This window comes from Equus quagga, chromosome 3 (assembly GCF_021613505.1).
Source record: "Equus quagga isolate Etosha38 chromosome 3, UCLA_HA_Equagga_1.0, whole genome shotgun sequence".
Taxonomy (NCBI): Eukaryota; Metazoa; Chordata; class Mammalia; order Perissodactyla; family Equidae; genus Equus; species Equus quagga.
Window position 1 is genome coordinate 20,565,204 of NC_060269.1, and position 23,175 is coordinate 20,588,378.

Below are 23,175 nucleotides of genomic sequence, written 5' to 3' on the forward strand. Positions count from 1 at the left end.
AAGGCAAGGATCACATTTTATTAATTTTTAAATCCTCAGGTGATAGCATAGTACCTGGTATACAGTAGACAAGTAAATATATCATGAATGAATGAAAGAGAATGCAAAAGGAAAGGAGAGAGACAGAGAGTCATGGGTACAACTATATCTTGATATTTTACTTAGATCTTGCATATCCAATTTGATATTCAAGTGCGGAAATCTCAGAATAATAACTTCGTGATCAATTCCTCCAAATATATATTATCTCATTTGAAACAGAATCTCTCTCTTACATAAGTAAAAGTAAAAAATTCAGTCACTGGTCTTAAGACTTGTTTTTGTAAATCATGAAAAGAAAAATATTATGAAAGCATTTAAATTATTATATTATATTCCCTAAAACAAAAAACTATGTTTTAGGGAAAAATAAGTAGTAGTTTTATATTTATTCATTACTATATTGTTCTTCAAGATAGTTAGAAAAGTAGTAAATATTCTTTATATTTACTTCTGGCATAAAATACTAAATATTTTAGAATAAAAGTCATAAGGTCTGTCTTCTAGACCTGCCTGTACCACCACAAAAGCCATGTGAACCGGGCCAATCGCCTAACCCTCTGAGTCTAAAAGTTGCAGCTGTAAAATAGAGACAAAAACAATTTTTCCGCATAGCTCACAGAATTATCATACAGTTCAAATAAGCTAATGCATATTAAAGCACTTTATAAACTTTACTGTAGTTTATACAAATGTAAGCTATCATCATAATCTTGCCCTTTTTTAGATTTTAAGTTGTCAGGAACTATGTGGTATAGTATTAATTTACAGCTGAATTGAGAAAGCTTGGGGGAGCTGGAACGTCTGGCCTTGACTCTTGGCCAAAAAATGAGAAGTGGGATTTATGATGTGCTGCTTAAAGTCTGAATCTCCTCTGGTAACCCCCAAACAGGATTTGTTTACTGATGGTTTTCACCTGGTATAACTGGTTAGACAGCTGGGCTGGAGCAGAGGGGCAAAAAAAAGACCCCAGCGGGAACTTCTGCCTTCAGCTTTCCTGAAGCCAAGATTCATTGCACACCCCTGCAGTAGTTCAATCTGGAGACAAAGCATGTCTTTGTATGAATAAAGACCCAGGATGTCGCTTGGACCCCTAGGCTTGCCTATGCTCTTTTTCTTACTGCACAATATCCTTTGCCTGTAAATAAAACCCTTATGTGAGCATGCTCTGTGGAGTCTTGTGAGTCCTTTCAAATATTCGAACTTGTGAAATCTTTAATGGAACCAACAGAAATAATCCTAATTCTATTTTATGAAGGAACTTTAATAACTATATGTTTATACTATTTAACATGCAAATTTTTTAGGTATATGTCTTCTTGTGTATATAATTTTATAAAGGTCAAAAACAGTTTTCATTTTAGAAAAACAATTGATAAAAACTAAACAAGAATAACTAGTTAAATATCATCAATCTTAATGTCACAACTACTCACATATTTTATTTTTGCTCCAAAGGAATATTTCTACAAGCATATTATTTCATTTTCAGGTACGCTTGTGAAACTATATAAAATTTCTGGAATTTTTCTTTAATGTAATTTTTCATTAGTTATAACATTAAAGAGACGAATGAAATCTTTAAAACATAAAGCTTTGCTCTGTTAAGCAAAGTACAACCAAGGATAACATAAAAGATAGGATATAGTACTCTACTTAAATTATAGCATTAACTTGGACAGAAATTCAAATGTTTTAATTATCAATACATTTTTTGAGATTTAACATCAAATATGAGTCTATTTTAAGATAATTTTTATCTGTTCTTTTGCCATCTCACATCAGGAGAATTCTAGAAATGTTTACAATATTTCTTTCATACAATAAAAATGGTAAGATTTTGAGAGAAATAAAACTCAGTTTTTACTGATTTGTTACATATTCTACTTAATTTTAATTTCAAATTAAAAAATGCATACACTAGGTATTTTAATAAGTACTTCTATAATTATCTAGTATAATAAAAAACAATTGTTTATGCTTAAAAACTTCAAAAAATTCCCAAACATAGTTTTAGACAAAGTTCCAAATTTTTAAGATCGCTTCTGATTTTAGGAAACTGATAGCAAGAAGCAAAACTTGGAAAAGCTTTATTTTAATTTGTCATGTTTTCAATCTTTAGTGGCAGTCTAATGATTAAATCTATTCAAAAGACAGAGGCCTAGGGGACAGCCCCATGGTGCAGTGGTTAAGTGTGGACATTCCACTTCGGCGGCCCAGGGTTCACCAGTTCGGATCCCAGATGCAGACCTACGCACCACTTGTCAAGCCATGCTGTGGCAGGTGTCCCACATATAAAGCAGAGGAAGATGGGCATGGTTGTTAGCTCAGGGCCAGTCTTCCTCAGCAAAAAGAGGAGGATTGGTGGCAGATGTTAGCTCAAGGCTAAGCTTCCTCAAAAAAACAGACAGTCGCCTACAAAGAAACTAAAAGCAATATATATTAATAATCCATGTACTAAGCTATCAAAACTTTAAAACAGAGGCTCTTCAGTCTTAAAATAGTTCATTTGTGTATAATTTTCACACAATTTAACTCAACATTATATACAATTTAAGGTAGTTCAAAATCCTAACTTCTATGTTAGAATATAATTTTCTATCATACTAACAGTAGTTCTCTATACTTTCTGTGTATGGAAATGAACTTTTTGCAACTATATATGCATAGTCTCTATCTGAGTCTTATTCATTCAGGATGTCTAGGGGTGCTACCTGGTCATCTCTGCTTTTCCAGAATCTCTATTGGTGATTCTGATATACATCCCCTGTTTTAGATTTTGCAGAATAACTACACGATCAACATGTTCATCTTTACAGAAAAGATAGTAAACAATGGTTACAAATATAGTTTTCGAGTCATATAACTTTGGATACTACTGACAAACTGAAGAATATATTAATTCATTTTATATTATTAAATAGGCTTTTACAAAAGACATGCTCAAAAATGTTTACCACATACCTCTGATGTTTGAGATACACAAAGTGTTTGTAATGTGGTACAATGCACACAAAGATAGATGAGATACTGTAACCTTTAGGAGGGTCAAAAAGCACACTTTAAGCATCACAAAAGATTAAAATAAAGCATTATGATTCAGAGTAGGTGGTACATTTGCATTTAGTTCAGAGAATATTGAAGTGGGAAGTATTTAAAACAAGAGTTGGCAGAGGAATGGTAAATCTCACAAGTAGAGATAAAGAGAAACCTTCAGGAAGGAACAAAATAAGTACAAGCATAAGAGCAGGAAAGTGTAGGGCTTATTTAGGGAAGATAGGAAATAAGACCAGAAAGGTGAAGGGGGCTACAATGTCAATGGCCTTAATCGACAAGTTAAGTGATCTGTATTAATTTAAAGGCAATGGGGAGCTGCTTAAATAATGGGATCAGAGCTGCACTTTAGAAATTTAAACCTAGCATTTGTCAAAAAGAATGGGCTAGAATGATGGTTTTGTCTCTCTCTTTTTAACCAATATATCACAATAAACGAGTAAGAGGCAGGAAAGGTTTAAACTAGAGTGATGGCAACAATAAGTAAGCAGATCTACTGGGAGAGACAGCATAGATTTTCAAAGACAGAATTTAAGAGATTCCATCCATTCATTCTTTGAACAAGTATTTACTGAATGCGTATAATATGCCAGGCACTGGGAATACAGTCTGGACATGCTGAGCTTCAAGTGTTGGTGGCTCATTCATGTTTTTTTGTTTTTCTTTAACTATATTTCAGAAGTTCTAGACTTATTTTACTGAGCACCTGTAAACTATACAAAGCACTGTTGTCAGCACTGGTGATGCAGTGGTAAACAAGAGAGACAAAGCCCCCTCTCCTCCCCGTCCTCATAAAGTCTAATTGTAGTAGGAGACAGACACTAAATATGTAAACAGATGAAGGAGGTTATTTCAGAAAGTGATAATGCCATGAAGCAAATGATATATAACAGTGGGAGAGAGACTTGGGACAACCTGTCTAAGGAAGAGATATTTGAGTTAAGGTCTAAAGGTCGATGAGGTCAACTGAAGAAAATCTAGGGTGAAAGAGCTATAGGCAGAGAAAGTTAATAATAAATGCAAAGAGTATGAGAGAGGTATTTAAAGAAATGACAATTAAATGGGATGTATCACAAAGAGAAAAGTAGAAGATGAAGTCAGGAAGGCAGAGAGGTCACATCATATAAGTGTCTTTGGGCAGAGTAAGAATTTTGGGAATTTGTTCTCATTGCAATGAAATCCACTGAGTGTTTTATGCAGGTGAGCGATGTAATTTGTTTTATGCTCTGAGAAGACTACTTGGGCTGGTGTATGGAGAATGCATCACAGTGGGATAAGAGCAGGGAGACCACACAGGAGGCAAATGCAAGCAAGAGATGGTGAAGGCTTAGGGTAGAGGTGACAGTAGTGATGAATGGATCTGTGACAATCTGGATATAGAGCCAACTTGACTTGGGGGGGGGGGGTAAAGCAAAAGAGAAAAATCAAGCAAAATTCCTAGGTTTGATGATGGTATTAGTTACTAAGATGGGAAAGCTTTCCACTCCTTACTTCAATCACAGCAGTTCCACTTTTATCAGTCTTATATATTGGGGTTTTATGTATAAGTTTTTTTTTTTTTAAAGATTTTATTTTTTCCTCTTTCTCCCCAAAGACCCCCAGTACATAGTTGTATATTCTTTGTTGTGGGTCCTTCTAGTTGTAGCACGTGGGACGCTGCCTCAGCGTGGCTTGATGAGCAGTGCCATGTCCGTGCCCAGGATTCGAACCAACGAAACAGTGGGCCGCCTGCAGCGGAGCGCACGGACTTAACCACTCGGCCACGGGGCCAGCCCCTGTGTATAAGATTTTTTTAAGGGTTCTGCTGCTAGAAAAGTTTGGAAACCACTGCCCTAGAAATTCAAGTACAGAGCTCAACAAAGTGACCAAGGCCAGAGGTACACATTTGGGAAATATTATTATTGAGACGAAAGTTTAAGTTGGGGAGGGGTAAATGTGATCATCTAAGGAGAGGGGGCAAAAAGTGTGTAAAGTGGCTAGCAATTTAAGAAATGTCTACTTTCAGTAGGTAGGATAAGAAAACGGGAAAAGCAAAGCAAGAGAAGAAATGGCCACAAAGGTCAGAGAAGAAATCAGGGCACAAACACAAAAGACCTAGTAGAGAAACGTTCAAGAAGGGCAGAAGAATCATCAATCAAGGAGAATCGACAGCCAAGGAGAATGGAGGATTTTGTTTTAAGGCAAAAAAGATACCAATAATCTTGAGGAGAAGAAGAATAGAGAGGTGGGACCAAATCCAAATTTAAAGAAATGCCGAAGAGTAACTATAGCAAATACAAACTCTTTTTCCAAGCAATTTCCAAGAATGGGAAGGAGAAAATATAGTAATCTGAGGAATCATCGGGGGAGGTCTATATTCCTGAGGTCTTGGAAGAACCCCACAAAAGAGGGACTAAGGCTTGAAGAAAGAATAAATATAACTGATGCAACAAGACACAAGAAGAAACAGAAAACATTCAGCGTTATACAGTTGGCAAGCTGTAAGGATATAACAATAGAAAGGAGAGAAAAAGAAAGGAATGCTTTATCTGGTTCTAGAAATTATAGCAGCAACAATAAAGGTAAGGCTGATTTTCCAGACTGAGGGAGGGAAATATTATTACATTAATACCAACTCCCAAATCTACTAGCATCTGCTTTGTAAATACTGTACAAGCCTATCTACATAGGTTGGATACTAAAGTAGAATGGAGGAGAGCAAAGATAATAAGAGTTAAAGGACACAGCAAGACTGCAAGGAAGCTCATTTTATTTCTGTTATAGAGATGAGGAAAGTGAAGTTCATTCAGTTAAGCAACGTGCACAAGACAATAGAAAATAAAAAATAATACAAATCTGGAGCTATCTGACTTCAAAGCCTATGCTCTTTATACTTCACACCATATGGAAGCACATTTTTAGATTAGGTGTGCAAACATGGAGTATTTGCAAAAATAAAATTATAATTATGAATAAAATACATATTTTGAAATAAGCCAGTATTCACCTATTAGAGGCAAAAGTTTCAAACAATGAAGTTATGAATTTGTTTCTACTCTTGACCAATATGTTCTGGAAGTAAAATCTAATATTCTTCTTTATGTCCCTTAAAGATTAAGAGGGAAAGATACAAACATTTTTGAACAAGAGGTGACTGTAAGTAACCTCTTAAATAACATTAAATTAAAACAGTGTGAAGAGAGAGCGAAATGACAGCAAAACCGTATTTCTTATCTTAAAACATGTTTCTGTGCTCAGAAAACTAGCTGCCAACACATAAGGAAGTGTCTGGCAATTCTTATGACTAAGCACATCTGCTCAGGGCCATTTCTCACATGGGATAGTTTCCAAGAGACACTATGAATCAAAACTAGTGATCCAGAATTCCAGATTTCCATAGCATTTTAATAATAGGAGACACAATATTATTCAAACTGGAACATGAAACATCTGAGAAAAATCTGTTATCTCAGTTAAAATAGAACTATTACATGCCAAAGGTACATATATTTGTTAAAAAGATATATAAAAATTATAGGCACATACAACATTTTTGAAGAAAAAAGTATGCACCCATAAAAATGATTAAAAATGATCACAATGAATATACCTAGACAATAATTTATATAATTTAATCTTTGTTGCATTAACCATAATAGAATGATATTAAGAATTGTATTCCTATCACATCAGCTCTTATGTTCTTCAATAAAACCAGCTATTTATAAATCATTTTACTATCACACTTTAAAGATTTCCTGGATTTTATTTCACATTTAAATAGAGAGCACTAAACATTAAAAAATACTTAAATGCTTATATCATGCATTCAAACTTTGAGATGACTGGTAATAAAAATAGATTTAAAAGTCAATATAACTTAAAGCCTGGATCCATAATGAGAAACATTGAGAAATCTTTTAATTCATTCTGCAAAGCTACTATTAATTATATTAGCAATGTTTTTTCTTTCAGATGCATTGTTTTGGAAATCAAACTACCAAGTGGACACATATTACTACTGATTATAAAATACAATTTTCTAAATGACAGTCCAAGAAAACAACTGTTCCCCCCAAAAGACCAATGACAAAATACAGAAATAGAAACCCACATAAATTAGTTTAGCTTTGCCCCTCCAATGAAGTGCAATTTAATTAATTAACTGACTTAATGACTCAAAAAATATTTTTTGAGCACCTGTCATATGTCTAGTGCTGTACTAGATGATGGCAAGATAAAAATGACAAAATTATGATCCACACTTTGGAAGAGCTTAAAAACTAGCAAAGAGAAATTGATTTGTAAAGAATTAAGTACACTAAAGTGTCAACAATGCTGTGACAGATGTATGTGCAGTCTACAGCTGAGGCACAAAGGAAGGTATATTTGGTTCTACCTGGAGAAGAAGAAACCATAAAGATTCAGAACAAGATTTTTGGAAGGTGTGACACTCAAGCTGAACCTCAAGAGCTGAGAGCATATTTATCAGGAAAGGATATTTTAGACAGCCTGAACAATGTGAGCTAAAGGAAGAAGTTATGGGAGCTGGCCTGGTGGCGAGGTGGTTAAGTTTGTGCGCTCCACTTCAGCAGCTGGAGATTTGTCGGTCCAGATCCTGGACGTGGACCACGCACTGCTTACAAAACCATGCTACGGCAGGGGTCCTACATATAAAGTAGAGGAAGATGGGCATGGATGTTAGCTCAGGGCCAATCTTTCTCAGCAAAAAGAGGAGGATTGGTCGCAGATGTTAGTTTACAGCCAATCTTCCTCAAAAAAAAAAAAGTAAGGAGTTATGAAATAGCATGCCTTGTTTAGGAAACTAAAAATAGTTCAGGAAATTAAGGTGAGGAGTGACAAGATCTGGAGTTAAGTAGCCAAAGGTCAGGTCACAGAAGACTTTATGTCATGCTGTGTAATTTGGATTATATCCTAAGGGCATCTATTAGCCATCAGAAGAGAGTGATATGATCAGATTTTATTTCAGAAAGATCATTTTGATGACAGCATGAAAAGGGAAGATAAGGAGGCGGTAAGCCAATTTGGAGGTTACTGCAGTAGCTTAGATGAGATGATGGACTGAGCAAAGGCAATAACAATATAGTGAGGCAGGAGTGAAAGATCTGAGAAACATTTAGAAGGTAGAGTTGAAACAGAAAACAATTTAGGATGCCTCCTTGTTTTCTGAAGCAGGAACTGGATGGTGCCATTCACAAATATAAAGAGAAGATTCAGGAGATATGGTGATAAGCTCAGTTTAGTGCCTCTGACAATTCTGGGTAGAGATAAACAGGAGAACCCTGAGCCAGAAAAATGTAATGGGGTCTCATCTTTAGAGATTGATGAAGCCACAAAAGTGTGCATGAAATGAAGTGGGTCAGAATACAACAGTTTTGAGGTTATTGTATACATGTTAATTACATGTCAAAGACATAAACTTAAAGACTGTTTTTACACTCAGAACACACATATATATAAGTTCTCAATAAATATAAACTGATTGACAAGTTACAGATTCTTTCTACAAAGATAGTACCTATTATCTGCTAATGAGATCAGTCCCTAGTGGCTAAGAATTTTTTAAATAAATATTCTCATGTTCCCATTTCCTTTTGCTGAGGAACATTAGCCCTGAACTAACTTCTGTTGCCAATCTTCCTCCACTTTATATGTGAGATGCCACCACAGCATGGCTGACAAGTGTTGTAGGTCCATGCCTGGGATCCAAACCTGTGAACCTGGGCCACCAAAGAGGAGCATATCGAACTTAACTACTATGCCACAGGGGTGGCCCCTGATGATGCCGTTTTGATTAAAGAATAATACAGACCCCTAACCAAATACTTTAGTCAGTCTTTACAGAACACCCTTTTAGAAAGATAATATCGGTTATTCCTGAAAGATATACACAAATGACAATCTTTTCATTCAAAGACTTCACAAAGCAGATGTAAAATCTGAGCATTTATGCCTTGAAAAATAATCATTTCATAACTCAGGTGGGTATACATAATAAACAAATATATATGACAAAAAAGCACCTAAAGAGAAATAGCATAAAATCTCAGTTAAAATGAATAAATGCTGAGTACATCCATGAGAAAAGATGAATAAAAATCTGGCGGAATGAATGAGAGAAGTCTTCCTGGAGCAGGCATGTTTTAACTAGATTTAGTAAGTTATAAATTTTCTGAGAAACAGAATAATGATCAAAGGCATAAAGGAAGAAACCAACAGTTCATTCATGAGAAACAGCAAAATTGCTATTTAGAGCAGTTTGTACATAACTGGAGGGTTGAGGAAGACCAGGTCAATGAAGGTTCAGAAACTAGGCCTTAAAATTAGTTTTATCTGCTATGACAGAGCATCACCAGAAACTCTCAAAAAGGAACATGATAAAAGCTTTAATTATAAGTTTGTTACATGATTCTAACTTTTTTTACACCATAACATCAGACAACAAATGAAATTAATATGTTTTCAGTATAAGTACAAACTTAAATAAATCTAGCATTTAAAGAGTTTCTAATTTAGTTATTTTGGCATGGTTATATAGGGCATCTCAAAACCTAAATTCCAGTAATGTCAATATGCCCATCATTCAGAATCTGTCAAACTTGAGAGCAACATCCTCTTTCTTAAAAGAAGCATCTGCTTATCCTTATGTTCCTTCAAATCGTGGCAGGAAAAGCAAGCATAGTTTTATGTATACAACTCTGAACTGCTTAATGTTAAGCTATGGGATACTGTCAGTAAATATTATGGCAAAGTTACTCACGGATAATTAAACACTTAGGACCTTTTAGGCTTTAGAAAACCACAACCAGCTTTATTAATACATAATCTCAATTAATGACCTTCAGGTCCAAATGTCCAAATGCCAAATGAAACTTCTACATACATGTCAGAAATTAACATACCCACTCATTATCCTTTCTTTAACAATCAGCTCTCATTCTTGACTTCCTTACTCCTGTGAATACTGTCAGAGAGCCAAGCTTAGAAACTCACTGGATTAGCAATTATAAAATGTGAGTTCTAATCTGGCTCTTCCCTGAACTTGTTGTCAAGTCTGGACAATATAATTTTTGAGCCTTTGGTTCAGTTTGGGTTCTTCTATAAGATTTGGAAGTAAACTAATATGATCCTTAAAATACATTTAGCAATAAAATTCCATGATTCTTTCCCTGTCCTTTAGCCCAATATCACCAAGTTTTGCCTATTTTTCCTATAATCTTTTACATGCATTTTTATTGTCTATTTCTGTTAGTATCATAAGATTGCAGGTCTTTATGAACCAATTTCTTTACTCATCTTCCTTCCAGAATCTCCACACCCTGACTTATCCTACATACACCACAAATCTTATATTCTTTTTTCCTTCTACTCTTTTCTGAACCTTGAGTGCAGAGCTGAGTTAATCACACTATTCTTTCCGCGACCCATTATCACCGTTAGTTGTGAAAGACTGCTCTTGTTTATTTTTGTTCACCTGTTTATTCCCAAGCCCTCTCTCATTCCCCTTCATCTTCTGGTTTACATTAAAATGTTATATACCCTTAGATATATACATATACTGGTAAAATATATATTGTTATTTGCATGTATATGTTTTTATGATATAGATCCATATCTCTTTTTACTTTCCTAATATAAACCTTGTTTTTCAGATCTATTCATGTTGCTGTAACTATATCTTCACATGCAAATCCATGTTTCTAAACGATACACAGTATTGCACAGGACACAATTACCACATTTTATCTATCCATTTCCTAGTGACAGACACCTAGGCTGTCTCCAATTTCCTACTTCTCCAAGTAGTCTCACTCCATAGAGACAATTACTAACTTGAAGTTAGGGTATATCATTCCGGGAAATGTTTTATTGTATTTTTTTATATATATATATATAAAATATATATATATATACCATATACTTATATTTTATTATTTCACTATACATGTTATATGGATACATACATAAGAAAATATACTTATGGATATATATAACTAAAAAATATATATCCATAATCAACACATATTGTTTAAAACATTTGAAATGTATACATATTGTATCATACTTTAATCTCCTTTTGTCCCTTATTACACTCTACATTATATTTTTGACATTGATAACTGGGTGTGAAGTAGTATTGCATTATTTTAACTTGCATTTTCTAGATTGCTATAACTTTTGAAATGTTTGTTCACATCCTGTGCCTGATTTTCTATGGATTTTTATTTATTATTATTGATGCTTAGTTAATGTATCCTCAACACTAATGCACTATCAATTATATGCATTACAAATGTCTTCTCACAGACTGTGGGTTGCCTTTCATTTGACTTATATTGATTTTTCTAACAGAAGTTTTACATTTTAACACAGCTGAATATATCAATCTTTTCCTCTTTTGCTTGCATTTAAATTTTGATTAAGAAATACTTCTTTAGCAAAATGTTAGATTTTCTGATATTTTAAAAGAAAATATATAAAGTTTTGCTTCTGACATTTAGGTATTTAATCCATAAAACCATAAAATCATATAAATACCTAAATGTCAGAAGCAAAACTTTACAGATTTTTTTCACATGTAACAACCATTTCTAACATGATTATTTCCCTACTGATTTATAGCGCCACCTCTGTCAGATACTAAACTTCTATATATACTCTTTATTCTGTTCTATTTTGCCAAACTCACATTCTTATAAATACCGTTGCATTTTATTTTTCTATGGAATGGTCTTCGTAAACGACACTTTACTACTTCATGATATTAGGAATAGATTACCAAGTTTCTCTCTCTCTCTCTCTCACACACACACACACAAACTATAGGGGTTTTAATATAAATTAGATTGACATTAATTTTAAAGACTTGGAAAGACTTATTAGAAAATTTAATCTTACCATCTAAGTACATTAGTTCTAAATTTCCCATTTAGTTCTTCTGTATATATTCTATTTTTTTGCTGAGACTTTCCATTTCTATCTTGGAAATGCCTATTTTTTTCGTTTGTTTCAAACTTGTTCATAATTGCTCATTGATGCATTTTTATGATGGCTGTTTAAAAGTTTTGTCAAATAATTTTAACATCTCTGTCATCTAAGTGTTGGTTCTACTGATTGTCTTTTTCATTTAAGTTGAGATTTTCCTGATTCTTGGCCTAACAAATGATTTTTGATAGAAACTTAGACATTGTGGGTATTATGTTATGAGACTCGATATTATTTTAAACCACTTAACTTAGGCCCTCCAATACCTTTTGGGGGAATGAGGGGCTGTCTTATTACTGCCAGGTAGGGGTAGAAGTCCAGGTATCCCACCAGGCCTTTGCTGGCATTGGTACAGGTGGGTCCACAGTTTTTTCTGTAATACTTGGCTGGAGTAGAGAGGTTATTGCTTACAACATTTTTGTCATGCTAGGCTGCTCCTTTCCTGGTCCTTTGGCTAGAGAGAGAAGATCTTTGTTGGGGCTTTTTCTGTCTGCTTGTTGGTGTTGTCAGATTGCCGGCTTCTTCAGTTCCAAGTCTGGGTTATAATGAGGTAAAAAACCAAAACCAAAACTCAAACCAAAAAAACCTAGGGACTTTACCATGGCGTCATTCCTTGGATCCTGAGGCATCTGACCAATCTGCTTTCTTCTCCACACCTTTCAGTCTTTCCATATTTGTTTTGTATGGATGTCCTGGGGTTTCAGTTGTACTCAGCAGGAGGAATAGGCAAAAGTACTGTTCTATCTTCCCACTCACGATTTTTAATAAAAATGTGTACTATAACTCAAAACCTAGATAAATTTATTTTCCTTCTTTAGTTGATAATATTGCTCAGAACATGTACACTCATATCCTACTTTGGCTCTTTACCTGATATCCTGCCTATATATCCAGCCAGAACATTAAGCACTTCTCTGAAAAATGGCACCTCTTGAAGCCATAAAAGTCATCTTGCAAAGGGCACAGACATGGGTAGAAAGAAAGGATGTGGCCATTTTTGAAATCTACAACAGTTCATATAAGTATGAATCTGTTTCTGGCCTCTCTAATCTGTTCAGTTTATCTATCCTTATGCTAATATGACAACCTTACTTTTGATTGTAAGTAAATCATAACAATCTGGTACAGGAAGTCCACCCAGCTTGTTTTTCCTCTTTGAAAATGTTTTGTCTATTCCTTTTTTGTTTTTTTGTGAGGAAGATTGGCCCTGAGCTAATATCAGTTGCCAATCTTCCTCCTTTTGCTTGAGGAAGATTGCCACAGGGCTAACATCTGTGCCAACCTTCCTCTTTTGGCTTGAGGAAGATTGTCACTGAGCTAACATCTATGGCAACCTTCCTCTATTTTAAGTGGGATGCCACCACAGTGTGGCTTGATGAGCAATGCTAGATTCGCACCTGGGATCCAAACCTGTGAACCCTGGCACACCAAAGCAGAGCGTACGAACTTAACCACTAGGCCACCGGGCCAGCCTCTATTTTGCCTGTTCTTGAATTTTTGTATATCTATATAAATTTTAGAATCAGCTTTTCAAATTCTACAAAAACTCTACTGGGTTTTTGACTAGAATTGCTTGAGTGTAGTGATCATTTTAAGCTACGCACAAATATGCTTCTTGATTTCCAAAGTTATGGGAATTATCTAGATATCTTTTTGTTACTGATTTATAACTTAAGAGAAACTGTCATAAGAAACAGTGATCAAGAGAGGCTTGAAAAGTATTTGTACGTGGGGATTTGCTCTCTTGCTATTCTTAGGAACTCTGTCACGGCCAAGCGAAGAAGTAAGACTTGCCTTGTTGACCTGGTGAAGAGACTGTCAATTGCCAGACAGGTTTATCATCTACTGCCAACTACTAGACCACCCTGCTAACAGACCAACCAGCTGGCTGAAGACACATAAGCAAGTCCAACAGATATCAGCCCAGCGGGCCCAGACCAGAAAATCTGCTCTACCATCCCCCAAATCATAATCTAAATAAGTTATCATCTCGAGTCACACACAAGGTTTTGGAATGGTTTGTTATTCAGCAATAGATAACAGAGACATCTAGCTTCCTTGATGTTTTTCAAGCACATTTCCACCTTTGCAATGGCAAGTTCTTTACTTGGGACACTCTTGCCCTGTATTGCATGGATAATTTGTTCACATCCTTCAAGTGTTTGTTCAAATCTCATCCTCTTCATGAGGTCTACTCTGCAAACTCTATATAAAATTGTAACCCCACCACTGAGCCCCAGCACTCCAGGATCCCTCTTATCCTGATCATTTTCTGTTTTGTTTTTCTGTAGCCTTTATTGGCTCCTAACATACTATACTTTACTTAGATATTGTATCTGTTCATTGTCAGCCTGCTCCTACTAGAATGTAAGTTGTAAACGGACAGAGGTCTTCAACTGTATTATATATTGATACACCCCATGTGTCAAAATCAGAGCCTGATGCATAGTAGATGCTTGCTAAATATCTACTGAATAACTGAATGGATTCAATGTTCTAGAGATGTCTATTAGATCAAGTTGTTAATCACATAATTCACAGCTTCTACATCCATCAGTTACTGAAAGGTTAAAATCTCTGCTATGATTGTGGACTTGTTCTGCCATGCCTCATATTTCTGTCAGTTTTTGCTTTAGTGTCTAGTGTTTTCATTATAAACAAGTTTAAAAGGAAGTTTAAAAAAATGTATAAGAAAATATTCAACCAAACTGGCCTTTCTTTTAAATGTCCTAAATTAGATAAGTTTCACTTTATTTTTTAACAGTATTTGAATTTTATTTAACAAAAACAATAAATAATAATAAAAACCAAGACTGACTTAGGGTTGTTATGTATTTACTGTTCTAATAGTGTTCTAATTCTAATATTCAATGAACAGGTAGCCTATAAAAAAAATTCTACTAAAGATGAAAAAGGAATAACAATGGACAGTGAATAAGAATTCAACTGATAAATATAGCACATCCATATAATATAACATTAAGGTTGACAATATTGATATGATGTTCATATACCAATAAAATAAAAAAATTAGGCTATTAAAAAGTGTTTATATCCTCCATTTACTAAAATACTTAAATACACACACAAACCTAAGTTATACATTTAAAAAGTTAACAATAGTTATCTCTAAATAATGGAATTACAAGATTTTCATTTTCCACTTTGAGCTGTATAATAAAGAATTTGTCTGGGCTTTGTCTAAGGTTCCTGGAATGGCGCATATAAACCCTTGGAAATTCCTGAGTAGTAGGAGTATCTTTGTTATTCATAGTAGGCCCTTGGGACCACACCTGAGTTTATGCTAATGAAATGACTCACACTAGGCCGGGAGAGGAGACAGTTTCAGGTTGGGACTTGGGGCATGCTTGAAAGACCAACCAAACAATTAGAGGGTAGAGGCTTTGAGCCATGTGATATAGGCCTAACCTCCTGACCTCCTGGGAGGAAAGGGGAACTGGAGATTGAGTTCAATCAAGTGGCCAATGATTCAACCAGTCATAAGACTTAAAATCCAGAAATATATTCATAAGGTTTTATTCTATGATGCAGTCATTTAGAAATATCATTAAATTGTAATATAAATTATTTACATTTAATATAAATCATACACACATCATAAAACCCCAATAAAAACTCTGGAAACTGAGGCTTAGGTGAGCTTCCTGGTTGGTGAGCACACTGATGTGCCAGGAGTGTGATGCACCCTAATGCTACAGGCAGAGGACATGGAAACTGTACTTTTAGGACCTTCCTATATCTCACCCAATGGGTCTCTTCTTTTTTGGCTAGTCCTGATTTATGCCCTTCACAATGAACTTTTAATTATAAGTAAGAGTGCTTTCCTGAGTTCTCTGAGCCATTCTAGAGAATTATTGAGCCTGGGGGGTTAGTGGGAACACCCACACATGTGACCAATTGGTCAAAATTGTGGGTGACCTGGGGACCCTCAAACTTGGGTCTGGCATCTGAGTGAGGGTAGTCTTGTTGGGGATTGTGCCCTTAAGTTTGTACTAACTCTTGTTAGTTAGTGCCAGAATCGCACTGCAACTTGATATACTTTTATACCATCTAAAGGTTTTTATAATGGACTTACATTACTCATAATTAAAAAAACGACTTCCATTTTGAAAAAAAGAAGAAGAAGATCTTGAAATTAAATAAGTCATTACTATTTTAAATTGTAAAATTAATAACATCTAAAGAAATAAGGAGAACCAAATAAGAGCCCATAAGTACAAATGTTAGGGGAAAAGAAAGTAAATTTGTTTAAATTAAATTAATGAAAAGTTGATGAAGGCAACAAAATAAAAATATAAAAAGTGGTCCATAAAATTTTGTAAAATAAATGCTTCTTTTTTTTAAAAAAGTTACAATTTAAAGATATTTTTAAATGACTGCATCATAGAAGAAAATCTTACATGACTACACTTCTGAATTTTAAGTATTATGAGTAAAGAGAGCAAAAAGTGAAAAAAAAAATTTTGGTCATTTGGAGTTTTTTCTGTGAAGTCTATTAATGCAATGATTATGAAACCACCAGACCACAATATACATGTACAGTATTAAGTTGCCTGATTGTTAAAAACCCTTTATTAGCTGCCTTCTCTCCCCATTCCCTGTCCCATTTCCCCATTCCCCTATAGGTACTCTCCACATTACCTTTAAATAAACTTCATGCTTTGGAACTCTTTTCTTAGGGTCTGCTTATGGGGGAATCCAAAGAAAGACACATCTGTCTAGAAAATTTCTTCTCTAAGAGAATTGATTTTCTTCCATAAGCACTGGTGTTTCCAGTGTTTCCATCATGGCACATCCTTTCACATATATATCAGAGTTGCTTCCTGACTAGTAGTCTTGACTTCAGTCTTTTCCCATCCCAAAAGAACATACACACAAAAAGCTATCGACAAAAGCTTAAAAGGGAGGAAAAAAACACTCATGGGAAAAATTATGGCATCATTACTTCCCCTGAAGAAAAATAATTATTAATACGATAACAAAATGCACTTCTGAAAATACCTAAGTTGTTTTCGGAGCTGCTCCATTTCCACATTTTGTTCAGTTACTGTTTTCAGAAAGTGTTGGTTCGTCTGCCACAAGAAAAAATAGAAACATTCAGTATCAGAATATTTAAAACTACATCTTTAGAGATTAACTATAGGCATATAAGTAGAAAAAAATTAAATGAAGTCATGATAAGATTAGATTTTTTGATAGTAAAATATAACCCTGGCCATCTTTTCCTGCCTTTACTGCTTTGGTGGACACTTGCTTCACTTCAAACTACCTGCATCTGCATTTCCGTCTCTTATGGCTTTCTCTGGCCACCTGAGTCTCCTTTGCTCACTTACCTGTGCAGAAGGCTTAAGGGTGTTGTAGAATTCCTGGCCCCAGCCTGCTCTGGAAGAGCCTGATAACAATGACTGAAAGGAACTGGCATGTAAACAGCCCAATCTCCTGCGCCCCGCAGTGGGATAACTCTGAGCCGTGTTCTACACTGGCTTCCAGAATTCATTAGTGGGATTAAGTTTCAATTATCCACAGTGTTAATTTGCTTGACTGTTAAAAACCCTTTCTTGGTTGCCTTCTCTTCCCTTCCCAGTCTCACTTCCCCACTCCCCTACTGGGGCTCCCTAGTATCATCTCCCAAATAAATGACATGCTTTGGGACCCTTTTCTCGGCATCTGCCTGGGCAGGAACCTAAAGTAAGATATGAAGCAGTCTTCCATGTGGAGAAAAAATTTTTCTAAGTGAACTGATTTTCTTCCATAAGTGTTGTTTTTACTATGATGTGACAAGTTCCTTATCCTTATCTATATGCCTTATAGGCAAAGTCATCTAGATTACAATTACCTCCTAGTTGATTTCAGTCTCTTCCCATTCCAACAGAGCATACATACATCTCTCCAGCTGAAGTCCCTGAGGCAGTTTTCATCGTACTTCTCTCATATTCCACCCAATTTCATTGACTTCATATTTTTAATACACTATGGTATTCCCCTCTACCTGGGATGTCCTCATTCTGCCAAAATTCATCCCTCCATACCCTGTGTGGTCCACTCACTCTAAGGCAGAATTAATTGTTTCCTTTCTGCATTTTTACAAAACTTTATATGTACTTTTACAATGCACATTGCTTTATATTTAAAGTTTATATATTCCTGGCTACAATATGAGCCTTTTACTGAAGACCAGCTTCTCCTAGAACTTCCAATGTCTGGCACATGATTTAGTACATTCTAGGTACTTAGACCTTTGAGGAATGAATGAATGAATGAATGCCTTTATTGAGACATGAAAGAGAGCCTGAGGACTGCATCTTTTCCTTTATCTTGGAAAGCAGACAACTGTAGGCCAGAATTTAGTATTCAATTTACAGACCAAAATTTAAGAGACCAACTATCACATGCAGAGAAAGAAAGAATAAAGACAGGTAGGTAAATTATACCACACCAGAAAAGTTAAAAAAAACAAACAACTGGGTGTAACATTGGGCATGAATCAGAAAAGGCATAATGGTTACACGCAAATAATTGAAGAATTGACTTGAAGAACAAGTGAGCTTGTTCTACTTTACTCCAAAAGATAAAATCATGTATCAGTGAGAAGAAATCTGATAAGAGAGATTTTAGCTTTCTAATAATCAGAGTTCAAAGGCACAGGCTCTTTGGGGAAGTGATAATATCTTTCACAGGGGATATTCAAAGCAGAGGCTAGAAGATCACCTAACTGAAAAGCATTTAATAGAGGGATGTCTGTATCATTTGGGTGAATAGATGACCTTTAACATCATTTCAAATTCTCCTGTGAAGCTATCCCAATAACTTCAGCCCCCACTGAAGGAATTCAGGTCTCTGAAGTCCTCTATAACGTCTGTAATGCACCATTAGTGTTTTATTACATACACTGTCTCAACACTTGCATAAATAATGCTTTCGTTTTTTACTATTTGGGAGCACCTTAAAGATAAATGATGTAGAGAAATTAGCAGAAGTATAAATTGGCATTGTGAATTTTAAGAAGGTAGTGTTGGGAAGTAACACACTTAAGTTGCTAGCAAGCCTAGCAGGAGCTCAACAACTGCATCTGAATATGGCTCTGACGTTCTGTATTTGTGATCACAGAGAAAATTATATATGGTCTTAATTTTCCAGAATTTGGAGATTCATAAAGGTCCAGGGAAGCATCCCTTTCAATCAACATCCATTTCAGCACCTTAGTCACTTCATATGAATAAGATTCATATGATCATTTTATATGTCATTCTTGTTTTACCAAGCAGACAGGGGCTTTGTGGATAGATGCACATTTCTCTTGCAACTAGAGAACCTATGACAGTGGAAGGAACTTAGTATGCAATTAATAAATATTTTTGAGTAATTTTATAGAGATGAGCAAATCTCAAAAAAGAATACGATTGGGGCCAGCCCGGTGATGATGGTTAACTTCGCACGCTCTGCTTCCGCAGCCTGGGGTTCATGGGTTTGGCCCAGGGTTCACGGACCTACACACCACCGTGGTGTGTTTCACATACAAAATAGAGGAAGACTGGCAGAGATGTTAGCTTAGGGACAGTCTTCATCAAGCAAAAAGAGGTAGATTGGCAACAGATGTTAGCTCAGGGCCAATCTTCCTCATCAAAAAAATATATACGTATGATTTTAGTAAAGAGAATTTCTAGGAAATGTGAGCTCTTATTGTATCTACAGCCTTAATAAATAAATATAAACTTGTACTTTCATGTACCATTCAGGTTAGGGCATTTTACCTTTTGGATATTTCTAATGTGCATTGGTGGGAAAAGATATTTTATTTACTCCTTGTATACTCATCAATTTATTGCATATCAATAAGAACCTATTCATTTAAATGAGTTTATTCATGTAATAAGAAAAATTTTTAATGAAAATTGCTTGATGTGTGTGTGTGTGTGTGTGTGTATTATATCCATAGCTTGTTATTCTTAGTTTTGGCCTGAAACTATGAATTCTTTTGCCTTTGAAATTCTTAAGTTTTTCCTGTGAATACTCAAATATTCTTTTCCCATGACTTTTATCAAAATGATTTCGAGTTGTTTATAACAAAATAGAGGCTCTGTGGTATAAGATCCCAAAGGATTATATAATCCCCATAATTCTAGGAGATATACTAAAAGAAAGAATGCATAATTGTGATGTTAGGTTAAACCATTAATTTTATGTAGAAATATGATTTCTTAATTACAGAAATCAGTCATCATTTTGTTCTGGAGTACTTTAATACTATTTTAAAGCTCTAAGAAGTAGATAATCAACAATTATAAGCGATTAGAAATTCCAAATGTTAACATAAGCAAAATAGAAAGAAATTTCTTTAATAATTTTTTACATGATTAAAGAAGAAACTTTTAAAAAGCAGAATAACATTGGATTAACCTTACTTTTGATGGCACAACTCCACTCTTAAATAAAGACATTTTCATTTTAGGGATTAACAAGAATTAGCAGAATAACTAAGTAAAATGAAGACAGAAAAGAGAGGAATTACCTGGGATGTCATAATCCTATTACTCAACAATGAGGTAAAATAAAATTCCAAGAAGGAAAAGAAAAGGTGAGAAAAGAAGAGAAAACAGAAAAGTGAGACAGACAAAAAGGTAAAGAGCAGAATTGGGAAGGATAATTGTATTTCTTTTTAGGAAAAAATTAAAGGGAAATTTAGAGGTACCAATTAGTACTGGTGGTCAATCAACTAATAAATGGTTCTTGGTGTCCTACTATTTTTAAGGAATGGGGCTACTCATTTGTTTAATGGTGCCATTACTCTCATTATATACCTAGCAGTGTGCTAGATGAAATACTAAGAATAAAGCATGAGTCCTACTCTTGAGGAGCTCACAGTCTAGATTACTCTCAGGAGATTCTACCAAGCACCCCAAGGGTATTTTCAGATTAGGATATATTTCAAAGAGATGTCAACTTTACATCTCCAGATAGTACTGTGAACCCTGTCATGCTACTGAATGTGAAAGAAAAAGACAGATAAAAGAGTACTGCCTGCCTATTTTAATTTCATGCAACATGTTTTTCTTTGTTGTTGATTTGCAGTAGCATAAATAAACATTATTTATAGTAACAATTTCTAGTTTATATAAACAAGTACATCAAATGGATATTTTCACTTACCATTTCTATGTTCTCATTAGTAACATGAAGTTGCTTGGTCAGTTGTTGAAAATTGGTCAGCTGATCCTATAGCAGGAAGGTGGGGGGGGGGGGGAGGTGAACATAAATAGCATTTTGTTTGCAACCCCTAAATAAAATTAAACCAAAATCAAGTCTAAAATCATTATGCCTAAGTCTAGATGAAATCAGTTGTATTTCTTCTGACTATTATTGTGTGAATTAAGAGTTGAAGAAATGATAAGATAATGATAAATTTTTTTTAACGATTACAAAATTAAATAAGGTGGCAATGTGGAAACCAATGTAGCTATCTCTGTTTTATGTAAAACCATTATTTCTAGAAATCAACTCTAGTAAATAGACATGCTAAAGAGACCTTGTCAAATATTGGAAAACCACATTCAAACTTATTCAAAACCTACCATTCGAACTATGGCACAAGAGTTATTGTCCCTGTTCTCTACTTTTAAAAATTCTCATGGCTTAAATGCCCCACAAGTTTTAAATCATTTGATTATCTGTTATGATCCTATTAAACATTATATGTGCCGGTGACTCAAAGTTGGGAAGGACCCTTAATATGTCAGATGACAGAATTCAAGATTGATAGATAACGGGGGAAATAAGGACAAAGTATTATTTGTAAAGTCAAAAAACCCCTTACTTCATAGCTACAGCACAAGAAGGATCGTATTCAGCTGAAAAAACCAAAAACCTAATGGCTTAGTTGATTGAACTAAATGAAGAAAAAGCCTTAAAGAACATACTTATATTAGAAATGGTTTCTAGATCTCAGAGGTAAAAGCCTTATGGATCAGACACATGGGGATTATTTTCAAAGTGCAGCATGTATAGAAAAATAACCTTGTAAACTGCAAAGCATTATGTAAGCATTATTATGGCTTCTTTAGAAATCTCCAATTACAATGATAATAATAGGAACAGTTATTAACTGGAATTTGAAAAGTCAATAAATGAGAGTTGAAGAGAGGCATGATGATAACTGTAGTTAAACAGTTGCCTTCTCAAAATCCACAGAAAAAGGATCAAAATTGGGATTACTTCACAGTTTTCAATGTATCTGACAGAAAAAGAAGGAATGGAAGGATAGAGGAGGCAGATCTTCCAATGGAATGGATGTTCTTCTGAGATAGTGAGTTCTTGTCAATGGAGGTACAAAGTGAAAGCTAGATGTCCACTTTGAAAGAAAATAAAATTATTCTTGCTTTGGACAGAAAGAAGTTCTTTTACAAGTTATAAATTATAAATAACTTGTAAAATTCTATTCTGATTAATTTATGTTAGACAAACTTGACATCTCTTTCAGTAAAAGATTACATTTAAGATGTTAACATTTTCATTTTACACAGCATTGTTGCTATATTTGAGCAGGTTTCTTCATTGGCCACGATCTAATGAACAATTTTTTTTTTTTGTTAGCCAGGTAAGAAATCAAGAATATAAAAGCTTTGGAGGTCTATTTATACGTAATAATTTTATAGATGCTTCTTAGCACTAAATACAGCTTTCATTGCTAATCACATCATAAAACCCAATATACACTAGGCACTGCTTTAATTATCTTATCTGTTCAAGAGATTTCTAACCTTCAGAGATCTGTCTGTTGTTAACATAAATAACATAGCAGAGACTTAAGCATTCCTCTCCAAAACTGAGATTCTCCAGATGCAATTTCTTATTGATATACAAGAACACCATGAAATCCAAGATTACCTTTTGTTTTTGACTTTCAACTACATGAATCTGGGCCTCAGTCATATGTTCCTGGTAAAGTTTCTGCAATCTGTCCAACTCCTGAGAGACAGTCTGCCACAGTTCCACAGCCTGAGATTTTTCCTATAAAACAAAAACATTTGAGAACTTGTTAAATTATTAGCATGCTATTGCATAATACAAATGAATCATATT

The 23,175-nt window shown here is 34.7% G+C and overlaps 1 protein-coding gene across 3 annotated transcripts in view; it reads right to left on the minus strand.

Annotated features, from left to right (window-relative positions):
• Window positions 1–23,175, minus strand: part of SCLT1 (sodium channel and clathrin linker 1) — a 146,222-nt gene that overhangs the window by 75,145 nt on the left and 47,902 nt on the right. For all 3 annotated transcript variants that reach the window (XR_006887827.1, XM_046655613.1, XM_046655614.1), the window contains exons 7-9: window positions 22,981–23,103; window positions 21,247–21,312; window positions 17,101–17,171 (exon numbers count right to left, since the gene is read on the minus strand). Coding sequence is in view for 2 of the 3 variants with exons in the window: in XM_046655613.1 (XP_046511569.1) it covers window positions 17,101–17,171; window positions 21,247–21,312; window positions 22,981–23,103 (260 nt within the window). In the remaining variant the exon portion in view is untranslated. The remainder of the gene's footprint in view (window positions 1–17,100; window positions 17,172–21,246; window positions 21,313–22,980; window positions 23,104–23,175) is intronic.